This window comes from Sinohyriopsis cumingii, unplaced genomic scaffold (assembly GCF_028554795.1).
Source record: "Sinohyriopsis cumingii isolate HCF-2022 unplaced genomic scaffold, ASM2855479v2 utg000131l, whole genome shotgun sequence".
NCBI lineage: Eukaryota > Metazoa > Mollusca > Bivalvia > Unionida > Unionidae > Sinohyriopsis > Sinohyriopsis cumingii.
This window is the reverse complement of record NW_028315872.1, coordinates 1,544,443-1,562,582: the sequence shown is the minus strand read 5'-3', so window position 1 is coordinate 1,562,582 and position 18,140 is coordinate 1,544,443. Positions and strand designations below refer to the sequence as shown.

The following is an 18,140-nucleotide window of genomic DNA, read 5'->3' as shown; positions in this document are numbered from 1 at the left end:
AGGAATAATTAATTCCCTCTGTCTGCTTCCCAGATCAGCAATTGCAAGGAAATTAGCTATTGGTTGTCGGAATGTATCTGACCCGTGGAGCACTAAAGGTAAAGCCTTCTTTTCAGAAAGCCTGGTGCCAGCCACATCCTTGTCATGTTGGTACAAGCCATTCCTCGCCAACCATACTGAATTCCTGGCATTGGATTAGAATGTAGCAGCAGTTAATATCTGCCCCACTGTTCTACATGGTGAATAAGAACTTGCCACATCGAAGCTGGTTGGAAACATCATTACCACGTCTTCAGTGCTGGATCTGTCCACGTTAGTGATTTTCTGAATGATGGAAAATTGGCAAGCCATTGCACATGGGAGTTTATGCCTCAGATTGCTGGAGTCATTCATTAACTGAGCAGTTTGTCATACAGCATGTATCTTCGTTTAGGATTACCCGTCCCTGCCACAATGGAGAAAAGACAAAGGAGAGCCAGGCAAAGAGATTTTTGACATCACAAGGGTCTTGTAGACCCCAATCTTATGCCAGTGGGCAACAGCTGAATTAGTTTAGGAAGCACTCTTTCCTTGTTTATATACTGACAAGCATTCTGCTTTCCGATGCTTACTTAGCACCACTACCACCCATAGACAACCTACCAGTGGGCATGAGATACCTGCAGTTCCAATGACGTTGGATCAACTTATTCCTGTTAAGTGGATGGTTGACCAAAACCGTTTTGAATGGTGTTCAGAATTCATTTATCCAACTCCCTCCTCTTTCTTCTCTCCACTTTTAATGGTTGTGCCATCATATTGGGAAAAGGACAAAACTTTCAAGCAGAAAATAAATGGACAATGCAGATATTGTCTGAAAGCAGCACTCTGGAGTTCTATTCCTGGCCGTTCCTTACCAAAAAATGCCAACAGCAAGTTGGGTCCAATCATAAACTTGAGTTGTCTCAATGAATTCATTCTTCTGCTGAAGGTCAAAATAGAAATGGCAATATCTGTGTGAATTTACATCCAAATGGGATGAGCATACAGTCAGCCTCAATATCAGTTGTCTACTTTCACCTCCCTTTTCAAATGGCATTGCGAAAGTTTCCTCAGTTTTCTTACTGCAACAAAATTTGCCAGTTTTTGTCCTTTATGTCTTTCTAAACAGCAGCCTGGGCTTCACCAGAATTATGGATTACCCTTTTCCTGTCCAGTGGAAAGTCAGTATCACAAATGAGGTACAATAATTTCTGTATCAGGTGTGCAGCCACAGTTGGTTTATGACAAGAATTCTTCTGGAGAAATCCCATTTGTAAATGACAATATGTAGAGACAACAGTACATATGCTTGGGTAGCCTACCTGCTGCAGGGTATTAGTACAGTCAGCAGAAAATGGGCATCAGGTAAATTCAAAAAATAAAAGTGGTCATAAATGCATTTCAGCTCTGGAAAGACCAACTCTGGTGGAAGTCAGTCCTGATTATTTCTAACAATTCTGTAGTGGTGACTTTCCTCTCTGCACAGGGTGGCATCAATTCACCTGACCTGTGCATGTTGGCTTGACAGTTTCCTCATTGGTGTTACCAATTTTAGGTCGCTAAGCAAATCAAGCAAACTTACATAAGACTAATTGATCAGAGAGGATGAGGTTATTTATATGGAATGGTAACATCATTGATAGGTTCTTCTTTGGATTGGTACACTTTGGAGGCATCTGATGCATGAACTGCTTGCAACAAGGTGGAACTACAAGCTGCACACCCTTGTCTCACCAGTTGCAGATCCAGAACCCCGAGCCAGGGATGTGCTTTCAACCTGTTGGGAGAAGTTATGGGCCTTTGCTTACCCCCATGATGTTAGTACCAATATTAATGCAGAAAATATGGGGTCAGAATTGTGTGATAATTCTAATAGTCACTTTCATACTGGACAAGTCATGGGTCCGTGATCTGAGTTAGTGCTAGACCTACCTTTTTTACTGCATATGTTGGGACACCAAAAAATAAAAATAAAAAAATAATTGTTTTGTGTCCCAGAACTTATGGTTAATTTTTTAAACCTACATCATGTGTCCCAAGACTTAGGAAATGAAATAAATTGTGCTCAGTTTGCACACACCACCTCAAGCAACCGGCCACACGACATGTTGCAATAAAATAAATAAATAAAATGCTTATTTGATAATAAAATGAAAGACTCTAACCTTGTACTGTAATCATTGATTAACTTCTTGGGTTGACATTAACATTTTATTAAAGGAAAAATATATCCACGAACTCCGTATAAGTAGCGCATGCATCCATAGTGTTATCGCTTTCATCAGACAACACAACACACTGGTCATTGACATGAATATTGAGAAACGAATTATATTAGGTTGTCCTCAAAGGTTTGAATGTCATGAGAATGAAAACTGGATCCTGCAAAATCACAGAATGAGAGAATGAGAATTATCAACTCCAATTTTTGCTCGAAAGCACCTGCCATTCATACGTGACACGGTGTAAGGTATAAAATAACCAAGAGTGTATGATATGAAATCATGATTAGAAATACATTCACTGTAAGTACAAATGACAATCTCTTTGATTCCATGGGTTATAAAAAGTATTATTAAAGCAAGTTAATGCTGTGTATACTATTTACACTGAAGAACTTGAAACCCGTTTGTGTCAGTTATGATTACAGATACAGAAAGTCCAGATGATAAATAAACACACCTTGTAACAGCCATAAACTCATTGTTTGAACTTACCAGTAGGATATCAAATACAAAGGTTAAGTTATTACAAAGCAAGCCGACCCCAGAAGCAGACTTCGGATTCCTTTTAGTGTGGGGATTTGTTTTAACTATACATATGTATACAAAGTCGGCCGACTTTGGGATGCAAAACTTTGATTTCTTTAAATTGGTTTTCACTGGAATTTTGAAAATAAATAGAAAAAATGGAACACTTTGAAACAAAACTTCTCACACATTACACAGAAAGTGATTCCTTGCAGTCATTGTTATCGTGTACATAGCATATATAAAGGGGAAAAGAGATACAAGAAAATAAACCACATTATAGATCTCCGCTGTTATGGGTAAGTTTGTAGTGCGATGCTCAAGTAGTGAAGAGGCCTTGCCTCATGCATGGAAAGAAATTGTGTTGCCTAAAGCTTCACCTAAGAGGCCCATAGGTCGACAAAAAAAGTGTGCTAGAGAGGAGGAATGTGATGTAAACAAAAATGAACCAGCTGCAAAAAGACATGAAATTGGAGACCCCAGTCAGGAGAGAAATGATGCCTACGAAAATGATGCTGTTAGGCGAGGGCATTACAGGCGTTTTACATTAGAGCCAAAAGAGGAAGTTGTAAATTTCTCAAAATTGCATGGAATTCGAGTAACAGCAAGACATTTCAAAATCCCCAAATCAACCATTGCAGATTGGTCAGAAATAGATTTTTCTCAGCAGCTGAATGAATGGAGACATTTAGCAAGGAGTGGGAGACCAGTATCATATGGCAATGAGTTAGATGGAAAAATTGCAATGTGGGTTCTTGTCCAACATGATCTGCAGATCCCTGTTAGTGTGGACACTATACGCGCTTATGCCAAGGAATTTGTGTCAAGTGAACGTCTGGAAATTGAGTTTCAGACCAGTAGGAACTGGGCAACATGTTTTTTAAAGTGTCACAGCCTTGTGCTTCATTCACGGAAAACGATGGCCCAGCATCTCCCAGAAGATTTGAAGGAGAAAATAAAATTATGCCACGAATTCATAGGTAAGAAGAGAAGAAGACGATTTGAAAGACAAGATGATAATTAACATTGATGAAACTCCTATGTAGTTTGATCTCATTCCAGGACGAACTGTCGAAAAGAAAGGTGTTAAAAGTGTGAGAATTCGCATGACTGTTGCAGATAAAAAGCACATAACCTTAGTAATTGCAGTTTCCGCAGCAGGAGATGTGTTGCCGCCAGTGATAATTTTTCATGGTGTGAGGGAGCTCAAAGATATTCAGGCACCAAAAGGGTGGATTGTACGTGTGCAGTAGAAGGGTTGGATTGATGAGGAGGTGGTGCTGCAGTGGATTAAAGAGATATAACTCAAGTATACAGTGATGGATTCATTCCGTGTGCATATTACAGATGCTGTTAAACAGGCTTTGAGAATGGGTAACTCAGTGCCTTCTGTTATTCCAGATGGATGCACCTCCAAACTACAGCCACTAGACATCAGTGTAAATAAACCGGTCTAGTCAAACATGAGGAAAAGCTAGACAAATTTTATTCGTGAAGCAGAAAAGTGCCTTTCTAAGGAAAATTACAACATGGCTCGTATTAACTCATTCGGCCCCAGCACTGTTTTCAGTATCTCTGCTGATATGCCTCAGAAGTACAAAGCCGTGTCTAGCTGCTTGTGCCCCATAGCTTTTACCTGTTTGAAAACATTGTGCACATGCATTCACTCTTACCTTAATTTCTCTTCTTATATCCAAACAAAATCCACGAAATTTTCACCATTTATTTCAAATGAATTTGTCGATACATTAAATGTAATTTTTTCCTATTTGTCGAAGTTTTTCACAACTTATTTATCCAGTATTTACAAACTTATGAACAACATTTATCCGCAAGAACTCCATCATCATCGCTGTCAGCATCATCATTTTCGGACGAATCAGTCTCAGAAACTTCTATGTCCAAATCTTAATCTCACAAAATATTCAACTGCTGAACATATCTTTCCTCAGCTTGCTCAATATTTTCGAGATCAAACCCGAGAAACTCCACATTTTTGCTCTCATCAAAAATCACTCTTCCATCTGCCATCATTTACGATTTTTCATGAACAGAACACTTGTAGTTAAACCGCTCTCAAACTTTAGCCTTTTGCTTCAAATTTCCACAAATGAAACTAATTGGTTTAATGGTTGTTTAGTTCTTGGAATAAACCATTTCTAACAAATCAGAGACGTTGTATCTAAGACGCATTCATCACGTCTGGAGACGGGATCGGCCATTGAATGCAGTAAACAATTCACGACTACAGGCGGGATCGGCCAATGAATGCAGAAACCGGATCACGCCTACAGAGGGATCGGGGCCGAATGAGTTAAGAGTGCAGATAAACAAACAGTTGTGGACTGGATTGTGAAAGCAGTCAAATCGCCTCTGGGCAAGCCAGATCTGATCTGAAAATCATTTAAAGTTTGTCGTATTAACAATAACTTGAATGGATGTGAGGACAATATCACAAATGATACTGAATATGATGGCAGCGACAGTGAAGAGGACGAATTTGATGAATTTGGGCCTGAGAAGGTTGAGTGGGCAATTAAGAATGTGGACAGATTTAAGGATTTGAATTAAATATATTAGCGGCATTCAAGTTTGTTCAGCAGTACTTGGATTATGTCAGATATCACTGCTGTGTAAATAAAAGCTGTTCGGTTTCGGAATTAGTATGTTTATCAATCACTCTGTACCGTCACGATCTACTGGTATCTCTCTCTTTCTCTCTCTCTCTCTCTCTGAACATATTTTTATGTAATTACAGTGAATAGTTTATACTGTGCTCATCAATAGTTATTTTGCCAAAATAAGTCATGAGCATTAACGGCAAATAAACCTTGACATTTAATTAAAAAAAACACTTTGTTCAAGCATAAATTAGAACATAAAGTTGAACTTGTTCTCATATACACAAATGATTCATTCTTACCTGAGCTCTTGTTCTTAGCAAATATGTGTCTAGGAAGAAAAGTGTAGCAACGTGGAATGAATTGCCACTGAACTTAGTCACAAACACAATGATCCCGTTCAAGAGTGCTCTCAAAACTCACTTATTTCGACTGCAAGAACAAACATAAAGACCTAATAATGTTTCCTACGTTAAAAATTCTCAGCATGTTTTTTTATGTTTTCTAATTTCACAGTGTTTGTTTTTGTAATCATATCATTAAGATTTTATCTTTTAGGTGTTTCCTACTGTTGTAAAGCACTTAGAGCTTCTAAAGATTAGGTGCTATACAAAGTCCTCATCATTATTATTATTATTAAATAACCAACATTCACAGCATTTTCTTTTTTAAGTTATCTTTAATAAATTTTACGTTTGAGTGCATTTTCTGACATGTAATTTTCGAATAATTTAAAAGGTGTCCCACAACTTACGACAAAAAAACCCAATGTGTCCCAGAAGATACAGTGCACAAATAACTACTTTTAAAATAAATGTATGGTGTCCCAACAAATACGGTGTCCCAACAAATACGATATGCAGGAAAAGTATGGCTATGCCGAATATTCGCAAACAACCAAGGTTGCATGTGTCCCACCCTTGTCTGGTCTGTCTTCCCTTTCACACTTGACTGTTTTCTGGACAGCCTTGCAAGAGAGAGAATTCACACCTTTGATTATCATCCAAGGCTACGGGTCCATGATGATTGACACATTCATACACCATAGCAGAGGAGATATCATTCATGATACAGATCTTAGACCTCCTAGACAGTTTTGATAGGAATAGACCAAAATTCCTCACCGTTACCAAAATAAAATCTGTTCTAGGTTCTAACAGGCCTCATCTCAGAGAACTTTGAGCCATTAGCCAGACCTGGCTGAAGCTGTTATCATGCAAACCCTGTTTCCTATTAGCTCTTTGCGTGGTCAGGGAGTTGCATACTCTTTCAGTCGTCCTCAAATATCTTCAGATTGGATGGTTTAGCAATTATCACGATACAGCCTGGCTTGATGGTCAAGAATCAGTTAGTCAGTGGGAGTGAGTCATCATTCACTCCTTTTTCTACAGATAAGTCGGAAGCAGCAGTTATGCAAGATCCCGTTAGTGCCCCAAAGCACTACTTGAAGCACACAGAGACAAACCATACAACTGCAAAAGACTCATTCTTCACCTTAAGGCAAAAAAGTTGGTTATGACCTCGTAAGTCCTGTCATCATGCTAAACATTCTCTGGGGTCTCAAAAGATCTTTTGTCTCATTAGTATTTCCACTAAAGAAATTAGAGTGATCTCTGAGAGCATCATGTTTAAACAGAATATTTCGATCAGAGGCATCATAGAAGCTATTGACTGGCATGCAGAGTCAACTTTCTCAAGATTTTATATCAGGAACTTAGCTATGCAGAGACGCAATCTGAATCTGGTGGTTCATATAGCTGTGGCCGAGACAACCACATCTAACTAAACCAACACAGCCTGTTAGCATCACTGAATTTGCCAGTAAAATCTGATGAGCAGACATCATCTTCCTAACCTGATAGGGTGGTTTAAGGATCACATGACCATAGGCAGTGTTGCTGGAAGCAGGAGAATGCTTATCATTGACATGGGAAATCCAGTTTTTCCTGCAAAGAAGGCTATCCATTGTATATGTAGGATACTCATCTTGCCTTCCACCTATTACCTATCCTCCTGAATTGAATGCAGTGTGATCATGGAATATATTCAACCGAAATATCAAATTGTTACTGTCTTTTGCCTATATGATATTGACAGAGAAGGAGCATTTTGTTTTTTTTAGTAGGGCTGGATTCAGGCGGTAGCAGGTTAATATTCCTGCTGTTAATATGATTGGGTAGGTATCCTCAGAGAAACATAGTTTCCTACAGAATTTGCTCTAATATATATAAGTAACCATTCTGTTTCTTTGGTGCTAGTGTTACATACTGATATGCTGATCTCACAAGAAGCTTTGGTACTAGTATTACATATAGATATGCTTATCTCAGAGATTTGGGGCTAGTATTACATACAGATATGCTGATCTCAAGACGCTTTGGCATAGTATTACTGTGTTGATCTCACAAGAAGCTTTGGTGGTAGTATTACATAAAGATATATTGATCTCGCAAGAAGCTTTGGTGCTGGTATTACATACAGATATGCTGATCTCAAGAAGCTTTGGTGCTACTATTACATACAGATATGCTGATCTCAAGAAGCTGTGGCATAGTATTACTGCTATTCCAATCTCACAAGAACCTATGATGTTAGTATTACACAGCTTTGGTGTCTGCATTACATAACTTTGGCGTCAGCATTACATAACTTTGGTGTCAGCATTACATAACTTTGGTGCTAGCATTACATGACTTTGATGTCAGTATTACATAACTTTTGTGCCAATCTTACAAGATCCTTTGGTGTTTTTATTACAAAACTTCTTTGCCAATCTCACAAGATCCCTTGGTGTTAGTGTTACATAACTTATATGCCAATCTCACAAGACATTTTTATGCTTGTATACATACAATTATGCCAATTTCACATGAAGCTTTGGACTGGAATTACATACTACTAATCCATTCTCACAACTAGTTTGGTGTAAATATTAATATTTCAATGCCAATCTCAAAAGTAGCTTGGAGTTTATGTTACATATTTCTATACCAATCTCACAAGAAGCTTTCATGATAGTGTTATATACGGATATGCCAATCTCACAAGAAGCTTTCCTGATAGTGTTAGATACGGATATGCCAATCTCACAAGAGCCTTTGGTGATAGTGTTGCATACGGATATGCCAATCTCACAGTTTCATCACTTTATTAATCGTTATGATGTTTGTAACTAGTTTCAGTTTCTATGTGCTCATCATAAGCCAGAGCATATTAAGTTAGGATGTTTTTCATTTGACCATCTTTCTGTTTGCTACACATTTCATTTCAACACAATAAGTCCTTCTGTCTGCTGCCCATTTCCTTCCATCAAAGCAAGACCTTCTGTCTGCTACCCATTTCATTTCACCACAGTAAGTCCTTCTGTTTGCTACACATTTCATTTCAACACAATAAGTCCTTCTGTTTGCTACACATTTCATTTCAGCACAGTAAGTCCTTCTCTCTGTTATCCATTTCCTTCCATCTGTCTGCTGCACATTTCATTTCAACACAGAAAGTCCTTCTCTCTGTTGCCCATTTCATTTCAACACAGTAAGTCCTTCTGTCTGCTGCACGTTTCATTTCAGCACAGTAAGTTATTATCTTTGCTGCCAATTTCATTTCAATACAGTAAGTCCTTCTGTCTGCTGCCCATTTCATTTCAACACAGTAAGTCCTCTGCTACCCATTTTAACACAAGAAGTCCTTCTGTCAGCTACCACACATCAAGTCCTGTGTATGCTACCCATTTCATTTAAACACAGTAAGTCCTCTGTCTTCTATCCATTTAATTTCAACACAAGAAAGTCTTTCTGTCAGCTGCCTCACAGGAAGTCCTCTGTATGCTACCCATTTCATTTCAGCACAGTAAGTCTTCTGTCTGCTACCCATTTCAACACAAGAAAGTCTTTCTGTCAGCTGCCACACAGGAAGTCCTCTGTATGCTACCCATTTCATTTCAGCACAGTAAGTCTTCTGTCTGCTACCCATTTCATTCAACAAAGTAGGTCTTTCTGCTACCCATTTCATTTCAACACAGCATTAGTCCTTCTGTATGTTACCCATTTCATTCCAACAAATTAAGTCCTTCTGTAAGTCCTCTGTCTGCTACCCATTTCATTTCAACACAGTAAGACCTTCTGTATGTTAGACATTTCATTCCAACAAATTGAGTCCTTCTGTCTATTACCACACAGTAAGTCATCTGTCTGCTACCCATTTCATTTCAACATAGTCCTTCTGTCTGCTACCACACAGTAAGACCTTCTTTCTGCTTTCCATTTCACTTCAACACAGCAAGTCCGTCTGTATGTTACCCATTTCATTTCAACACAGCAAGTACTTCTGTCTGCTACCCATTTCATTTCAACACAGTAAGTCTTTCTGTCCACTGCCCATTTCATTTCAACACAGCAAGTCCGTCTGTATGTTACCCATTTCATTTCCACACAGTAAGCCCTCTGTCTGCTACCCATTTCATTTCAACACAGTAGGTAGAGTTCTTTACATCTACAGTTATCAAGCTATTTAGATAGCTTATACCTATAGTATGGAACAATCATGTTAAAATTAAGAGATAAAAGATCAGGCTACTGCGACTTAGAGAAGAAAAATGGATGACTTATCCCTGTGGTAAGGAAGAGGCCTGTTGAAATTAAAACATAACGTTCAAGTTACTATGACTTAGAAGAAAAAGAATGGATGACTTATACCTGTGGTAAGGAAGAGGCCTGTAGAAATTAAAAAACAACAGTCAAGTTACTGTGACTTAAAGAAGAAAAATGGCTCTGCACAGTAACATCAGTTGTATATCACGTGCTTGAACTGTGAATTGCTTGTACAGGGAGTAAGGAAGAAATCTGTCATTCTTTGGTTAAAAGAGGCAAAGGTCAGTTTCACTGAGACTGACAGAAGAAGCATCATTTCCTTGCAGCAGTACTGACATCTGGGAATGGATGCATCTATTTCAACATCCTAAGTTATAAGTTATGATGTAGTTTGTTAGCTTCTAACTCAAATGTCAGAGAACCCTAGTTGTCTTAATTATCTGAGGTTTACCAATTGTACAATGAGTTGAAATACAGTCATCCGTGATCTTTGACTGAAGGACAGACATGCCAAGTGTACAGTGAGTTGAAGGACAGTCATCCCTATATTTTAAAGACATGCATGTCAAGTGTACAGTGAATTGAAGTATAGTCATCCCTGATCTTTTACAGAAGGACAGATATGCCAAGTGTACATTGAGTTGACAGTCATCCCTTATCTTTGACAGAAGGACTTGTCTAAATACCAATGCACCATCAAATTTACTGTTAATAAAACTAGAAAACCATTAAATGACTTCTGCTCAAGAACTGCTCAGTGGAATTTATCAAAGTTGACAAATCAATCTGACTTAGATCACTTTAGGATTTGAACAATTGGACAAATAGAAGGCTAGAGTCACTAAAACAGAAAATCCTTTTAATGACTTCTTTAAGAAAATCGCTAACAGAATTCGACCAAATTAGACAGAATATTGGCATGATGGATTATAATAGAATTTGACCAAATTTGACAGAGATATTGACATTAATGGCTTATATCAGAATTTGACCAAATTTGACAGATTAGTAGCTTGGATGGCTTACCACAGAATTTGACCAGATTTGACATATTTTTAGCATTAATATCTTTATAACAGAATTTTACCAAATTAGAATATTGCATGGATGGCTTATAAGTTTTGTATGAAGTATGTCAATCTTCCATCAGATATGGTTGCTGTTACAAAAGTATAAAACATTATAGCTACTTATAAGTATAAAAAAACCACGATAACAAACCACTCAACAGAATATAAATGGGGATCCAGGTGGCTTAATGGTTTAAAGTGCTTTCCTTTTCCAATCACTGCCATCTCACCTCGGTCTGTGTGGCTTTGAGTCTCAGGTTTGGCCAACATGGGTATGTGAGAAAGCATGCTAGTGGCTTCTAGTGGGTCGGTGATGCAAATTGGGGTTTTCCTGGGTTCTTCCTCCAATAGTTATACTGGTGGCCATATATAGCCTTTCGTGTGATTAAGCCCAAAACAACAACAACAGAATTTAACCATTGATATGACTGAAAGTATTCTATCTTGAAGGCCTTTCACATTTATAGAAATTCTCACAGTTCAACGTGAAAGGTAAGTGGATTTTTTAAAAAAATGGAAAAATAAATACAAAACTTTTATCTATGAAAAACTACTTGACATAATTTGACAAACTGTTACAGCATGCATCCTGTCTTAGGAACCTTTCAGTATGTGACAAATGAGGTTCAGGTGCCATCAAAAATGGATGAAGGTATTAAGACTGGCATAACCTTGAAATAATTTTTTCATAATGTATGCAATCAATAGCATTGGAAGAAATTTCTACAGAAAGTACCCTACTTATTCATTTGAGGAACCTCATACTCACTTGGTCCTCTTGTTCATTTATACTTTTGTTTTATCAGTTCAAATGATGTGTCAAGTCAGCACTACCCCTCCAACCTTTATAGTCACAGATAAAAATGCAGTTTATTCAAAATATTATTGTCAGTAGCTTTAACTGTATTGAAGTAAATATCTTTAATGCCTTGTACATCAAGGTTAGAAACATATCTTTAAAAAGCTGACACCAATACATCATAATGCAGAGCATTTTTCTACTTCATAATTATCATAAGCAGTTGATCTTTTGTCTTTTGTTTTGAATTAGATATCAATCACTATTGACTTTTAACGATGTAGCAATGGTCATTTTATTTTCTTAAAATTCAACATCACTGTTTATTACATAGTCTATAAGGAATCAATATTGACATTATCTCTACAGAATGCTTTATTCCACTGAGTGTGAGAATTTAATATAACAGGGTGGTACAGTGCCTACTTTAATTTTGTTGATGGTAAAGCATTCAAATGCAATTTAATAGAACATATACAGTAGCAATCAGTGGTAGTTTAATCGCTGGCCCTCTGGCTTGCATCTGGTGGCTTTTGAGAAGTGCCAGTTGCGGGGCAAGATACATTTTCCAGAGTTGACTTTAAATAAATTCGATGAAGTCATGAAGTTTTCTGACAATTTTCTGATGCTAGATATGCTCTATCATTTTGCCAAATAACTTGTAATAATCCTGTAAGTTTTTCTTAAGTTAGATACTAAATATGTAATTGTTGGGACATTGCAACGTCTATGGGATATTTATTATGGGAAATAGTTTGCATTGTCATGGCTGTGGAACATTTATTATGGAAAGTAATGTTTTGTCATGGCTGTGGAACAATTATTAAGCGAGATAATGTGTGCTCTGTAATGGCTATATATATATATATATATATATATATATATATATATATACTTTTCAGTGCTGAAGGATTGAGGGATACAGTCGTGTTGGACCCACAATGGACAATCGATGCCCTAAAGTCCCTTATCACAGCTGAGATGTTCATTACAGATATTCCAGCCATCACTAGCAAGTGGTTTGAGTTCAAAGACAATGGGAAACTTACTCATGAACTCATAGGTTGGCATATTGATTCCACTTTAATATCTTGTTTGTTTACTTTATGCATAATGAAGTATATGACACAGTAGTTTTTCATTATTTCTGTTTTTGTATGCATGTGTTTTTATATGACATCCAGATAACAATTTGTTATTTAGATGTAACAAATGTACATGTCAATCGGTTTTACGTTATACCTGCTTTGTTATTTGGATTTGACATGTAGATGTTATATTTATCAGTCTTATGTTATACCTGCTTTATGTTTTATTCTATCAACTCATTAGTACTGATATTGTAAATTCTGGTTCATATTACATAATTAACATAATTGCTATGCCATAACTTTTTTCACACTACAGTTACATCCTATGTAATCAGATAGCAGTGTTCACATAACTATTTTCACTCTAGAATTACATCCTGTATAATCAGTTAGCAGCATTAATTGAACTATAACTATGTTCCCCCTAAATACAATTACATCCCATACCAGCAAATGGCAGTGTTAATTAGGTTCATTTTAAGGACAATGACATCATATGGCCTTAAAAAGCAGTGTTGATGTAATTATTCTCAATCTAACTAGAGTTACGAAGTGAAAGGTAACTGTTTTTAACCTACATGAAGTCACATCCTACACTATATATAAAAACACTGTAAAATAACTATAATTATTTTCATTATAAATACAGATACATATTATGCTGTCCAATAACTAATATAATTGTTTTAGGCCTACATAAAGTCACATCCTACACTGTAAAAAACACATTGCAAAATAAATACTTGGAACTTACATGAAGTCACGTCCTACACTGTATATAAAAGCAGTGTAAAATAACTGTTTGGAGCATACATATCAGCATAACATAACTGCTTTAAGATTTAAAAAACTTACATTGAAATGTCTGAAAAAATTACATCATTTAGAATGGTATAAAGTTTGAAATTTTGTAATATAAAGAAGAAAATATTAATTTACTGTGCAGACAGTAGAGAATATAGGACACTATAACAGCAAATAATTCCATTTTCATTCCATAATCTGTTCCAACTATGGAATTGTAATTAAAAATGTACAGCTGCTTTAAACAGAAACATTTTACATTTGCTGCTGGATATAAGGGTATTTGAGTATTTGACACCTTGCTTTGTGTGTAAGAAACTGTTTTTTTTTTTTTTTATTATCCCTACAATTCTGAAGGTGCTAAGATGGGAATATTTGTAATATGTTGGCAATTTTTAAAAATAAAACCATTAAATATTTTAAGGTAAACACAAATTCTCTAAAGTCGTTTAGACCCAGTCTCCCAACATTTTGTTGTTGAAACAAAACCAGTTGATTGCCAACCTTCTGAGTTATCACTTGCTTTGAAGGAATAGCAGTTCCAACCACATATCCATAATGATTGTACAACTTACATATCCTCAGACTGGCATGCAAATGAGCCTGATTATAATAAAAAGGAACAAGTAATAACAAAATATGAGAATTTGTAAGTGTACCAGTAAGATACGAATTTTAATATTTTTTTAATACAGGATAATGGACAACCAAGTATCCACATAATCTTGTATTTTTCACTGGATCCAAATGAAAATTTATTTCAATATAAATTGTAATAAAATCTCCATTTAGTTTTATAGCTATCAACTCTAACTATTGTTTGGCAGAGTTATGGTCCTTTACATGTAACTTACTACTAATGCCCTAGAGTTCATATTTACTGTAAGATTTCACTTTAATTTAAAAATGCATTCTATTAAGGTCTTGAACAAGGACTCCATTTTCATGTTGCTGATGCTGTTTTATTTCCTTTCTTCACTAAACTCAATATCTATAGCAGATATGTGCAGGCAGGTGTAACAATTTTCCTTTCAGCTGGAATTTACATAACAATGTATGCTTTGACAATGATAATTCTGTTGTTTTGATCTTGTGCTGTTGACTTTTAGATGCCATCTGGACAAAGGAGAAACATCCAGATTTCCATGACAACAGGAAGCATCTCTTGCTTTTAATGGAGAAACTAAACCTCATTGCCAGGCCGAAATCCTATAGTGAGGATGGAGAGGTCAAGGTCAGTTGATAGGAAATATAAATAAGTACTTCTGCATTTATTATTTATTCAGCCCATTATATTCTGTGTAGTTGTATAGTGGTATTACTGACCTTCATTATATTCATATGTATGTGTAATATTGACCATTCCTTAAATCCATCTGTGTGTGTTAATATTGACAATTCATAAAATCTTTTACCACCAGAAGAAAGCTGTAACCTTGGAACTTGTATCTTGTAGTACTTCATCTTATCTTTTCCTTGAAACTTGTATCTTTTAGAACTTCATGTTTATCTTTACAATGAAACTTGTGATGGGATGAAGAGTTATGGAAGCCTTATTTATGTCATGTTGTGGTTTGGCTGTCCAATGGAGTGTGGGTACATCGAAGATATTTTGTTGTGGTTTGGCCATCCTGGAGTATGGATGCATCCAAGTTGTCTTGTTGTGGTTTGGCTGTCTTGGAGTGTGGCTACATCAAAGGTGTTTTGTTATTGTTACACTGTTTATCTCCATAATAAACACATATAGACTGCCTGGTATTGTGTCTGTCTCCATAATAAACATTTATAGACTGCCTGGTATTGTATCTGTCTCCATAATAAACATTTATAGACTGCCAGGTATTGTGTCTGTCTTCATAATAAACATTTATAGACTGCCAGGTATTGTGTCTGTCTTCATAATAAACACATATAGACTGCCAGGTATTGTATCTGTCTCCATAATAAACACATACAAACTGTCTGGTGTTTTGTCTATATCTATAATAGACATTTATAGACTGCCTGGTTCTGTTCTGATCTCCATATTGAACACTTACAGGCGAGGTGTCTGTCTCCATAAGAAACACTTACATACTGTCCGTTACAGTGTCTGTCTCCATAATGAATTACTACAGATTGTGTAATATCATGTCCATAACGAATAAGGAAGGTCTACTCAGAACAGAGGAGAAAAGAAGTCAGTTAAACACCTACTGATTGCTTGGTACTGTGTCTGTCTCCATGTTCAATAGCTACAAATGGTCTGGTACAGTGTCTTTCTACATAATAAACAATTAAAGACTGCCTGATATTGTGCCTGACTCCATAATAATAAACTAATAAACACTTATAGAGTGCCTGGTATTGTGCCTGACTCCATAAAAATAAACACTTATAGAGTGCATGGTACTGTGCCAACTCCATAATAATCACTTATAGAGTGCCTGGTACTGTGCCCAACTCCATAATAAACACTTATAGACTGGCTGGTATTGTGCTCAACTCCATAATAAACACCTACAGAGTGCCTGGTACTGTGCCCAGCTCCATAGTAAACACTTATAGAGTGCCTGGTATTGTGCCTGACTCCATAATGAACACTTATAAACTGCCTGGTATTGTGTCCAACTCCATAATGAACACTTATAGACTGCCTGGTACTGTGCATGACTCCATAATAATAAACACTTATAGAATGCCTGGTACTGTGGCAACTCCATAATAAAGACTTATAGACTGCCTGGTATTGTGCCTGACTCCATAATAATAAACACTTATAGAGTGCCTGGTACTGTGCCCAACTCCATAATGAACACTTATAGACTGCCTGGTATTGTGCCTGACTCCATAATGAACACTTATAGACTGCCTGGTATTGTGTCCAACTCCATAATGAACACTTATAGACTGCCTGGTACTGTTCCCAACTCCATACTGAACACTTATACACTGCCTGGTACTGTGCCCAACTCCATAGTGAACACTTATAGACTGCCTGGTACTGTGTCTATCTCCTTAAGTTAATAAACAGTAAAGGTCTCCTATGAATAGTGAAGAATCGAGGTCAGTAAACATGATAGACTGCCTGACTCCATAATGAACACTTATAGAGTGCCTGGTACTGTGCCAACTCCATAATGAACACTTAAAGACTGCCTGGTATTGTGCATGAATCCATAATGAACACTTATAGACTGCCTGGTACTGTGCCCAACTCCATAATGAACACTTAAAGACAGCCTGGTACTGTGCCCAACTCCATAATAGTAAACACTTATAGAGTGCCTGGTACTGTGCCCAACTCCATAATAAACACTTATAGGATGCCTGGTATTGTGCATGACTCCATAATAATAAACACTTATAGAGTGCCTGGTACTGTGCCCAACTCCATAATGAACACTTATAGACTGCCTGGTACTGTGCCCATCTCCATAATGAACACCTATACACTGCCTGGTACTGTGCCGAACTCCATAATGAACACTTATAGACTGCCTGGTATTGTGCCTGACTCCATAATAATAAACACTTATAGAGTGCCTGGTACTGTGCCCAACTCCATAGTAAACACTTATAGAGTGCCTGGTACTGTGCCAACTCCATAATGAACACTTAAAGACTGCCTGGTATTGTGCATGACTCCATAATAATAAACACTTATAGAATGCCTGGTACTGTGGCAACTCCATAATACAGACTTATAGACTGCCTGGTATTGTGCCTGACTCCATAATAATAAACACTTATAGAGTGCCTGGTACTGTGCCCAACTCCATAATAAACACTTATAGGCTGCCTGGTATTATGCATGACTCCATAATAATAAACATTTATTGAGTGCCTGGTACTGTGCCCAACTCCATAATGAACATTTATAGACTGCCTGGTATTGTGCCTGACTCCATAAAGAACACTTATAGACTGCCTGGTATTGTATCCAACTCCATAACGAACACTTATAGACTGCCTGGTACTGTGCCCGACTCCATAATGAACACTTATAGACTGCCTGGTACTGTGCCCGACTCCATAATGAACACATATAGACTGTCTGGTACTGTGCCCAACTCCATAATACACACTTATAGGCTGCCTGGTAATGTGCCCAGCTCCATGATGAACACTTATAGACTGCCTGGTACTGTGCCCAACTCCATAACAAACACTTATAGAGTGCCTGGTACTGTGCCCAACTCAATAATGAACACTTATAGACTGCCTGGTACTGTGTCTATCTCCTTAAGTTAATAAACAGTAAAGGTCTCCTATGAATAGTGAAGAATCGAGGTCAGTAAACATGATAGACTGCCAGGTCCTGTGTCTAATTAATAAACACCTATAGACTACATGCTACTCTGCCTGTCTCCATCATAAATCATTGTTTTGGCTGTTACAGGAGATTGGGATTTA

General features: G+C 37.0%; 1 protein-coding gene across 4 annotated transcripts in view; it reads left to right on the top strand.

Annotated features, from left to right (window-relative positions):
- The window catches only part of LOC149774812 (uncharacterized), a 113,499-nt gene that overhangs the window by 50,267 nt on the left and 45,092 nt on the right, over positions 1–18,140 (top strand). For all 4 annotated transcript variants that reach the window (XM_089944733.1, XM_089944735.1, XM_089944736.1 and 1 more), the window contains 2 exons: positions 12,753–12,913; positions 14,855–14,979. In XM_089944733.1, coding sequence (XP_089800859.1) covers positions 12,753–12,913; positions 14,855–14,979 — 286 coding nt within the window. The remainder of the gene's footprint in view (positions 1–12,752; positions 12,914–14,854; positions 14,980–18,140) is intronic.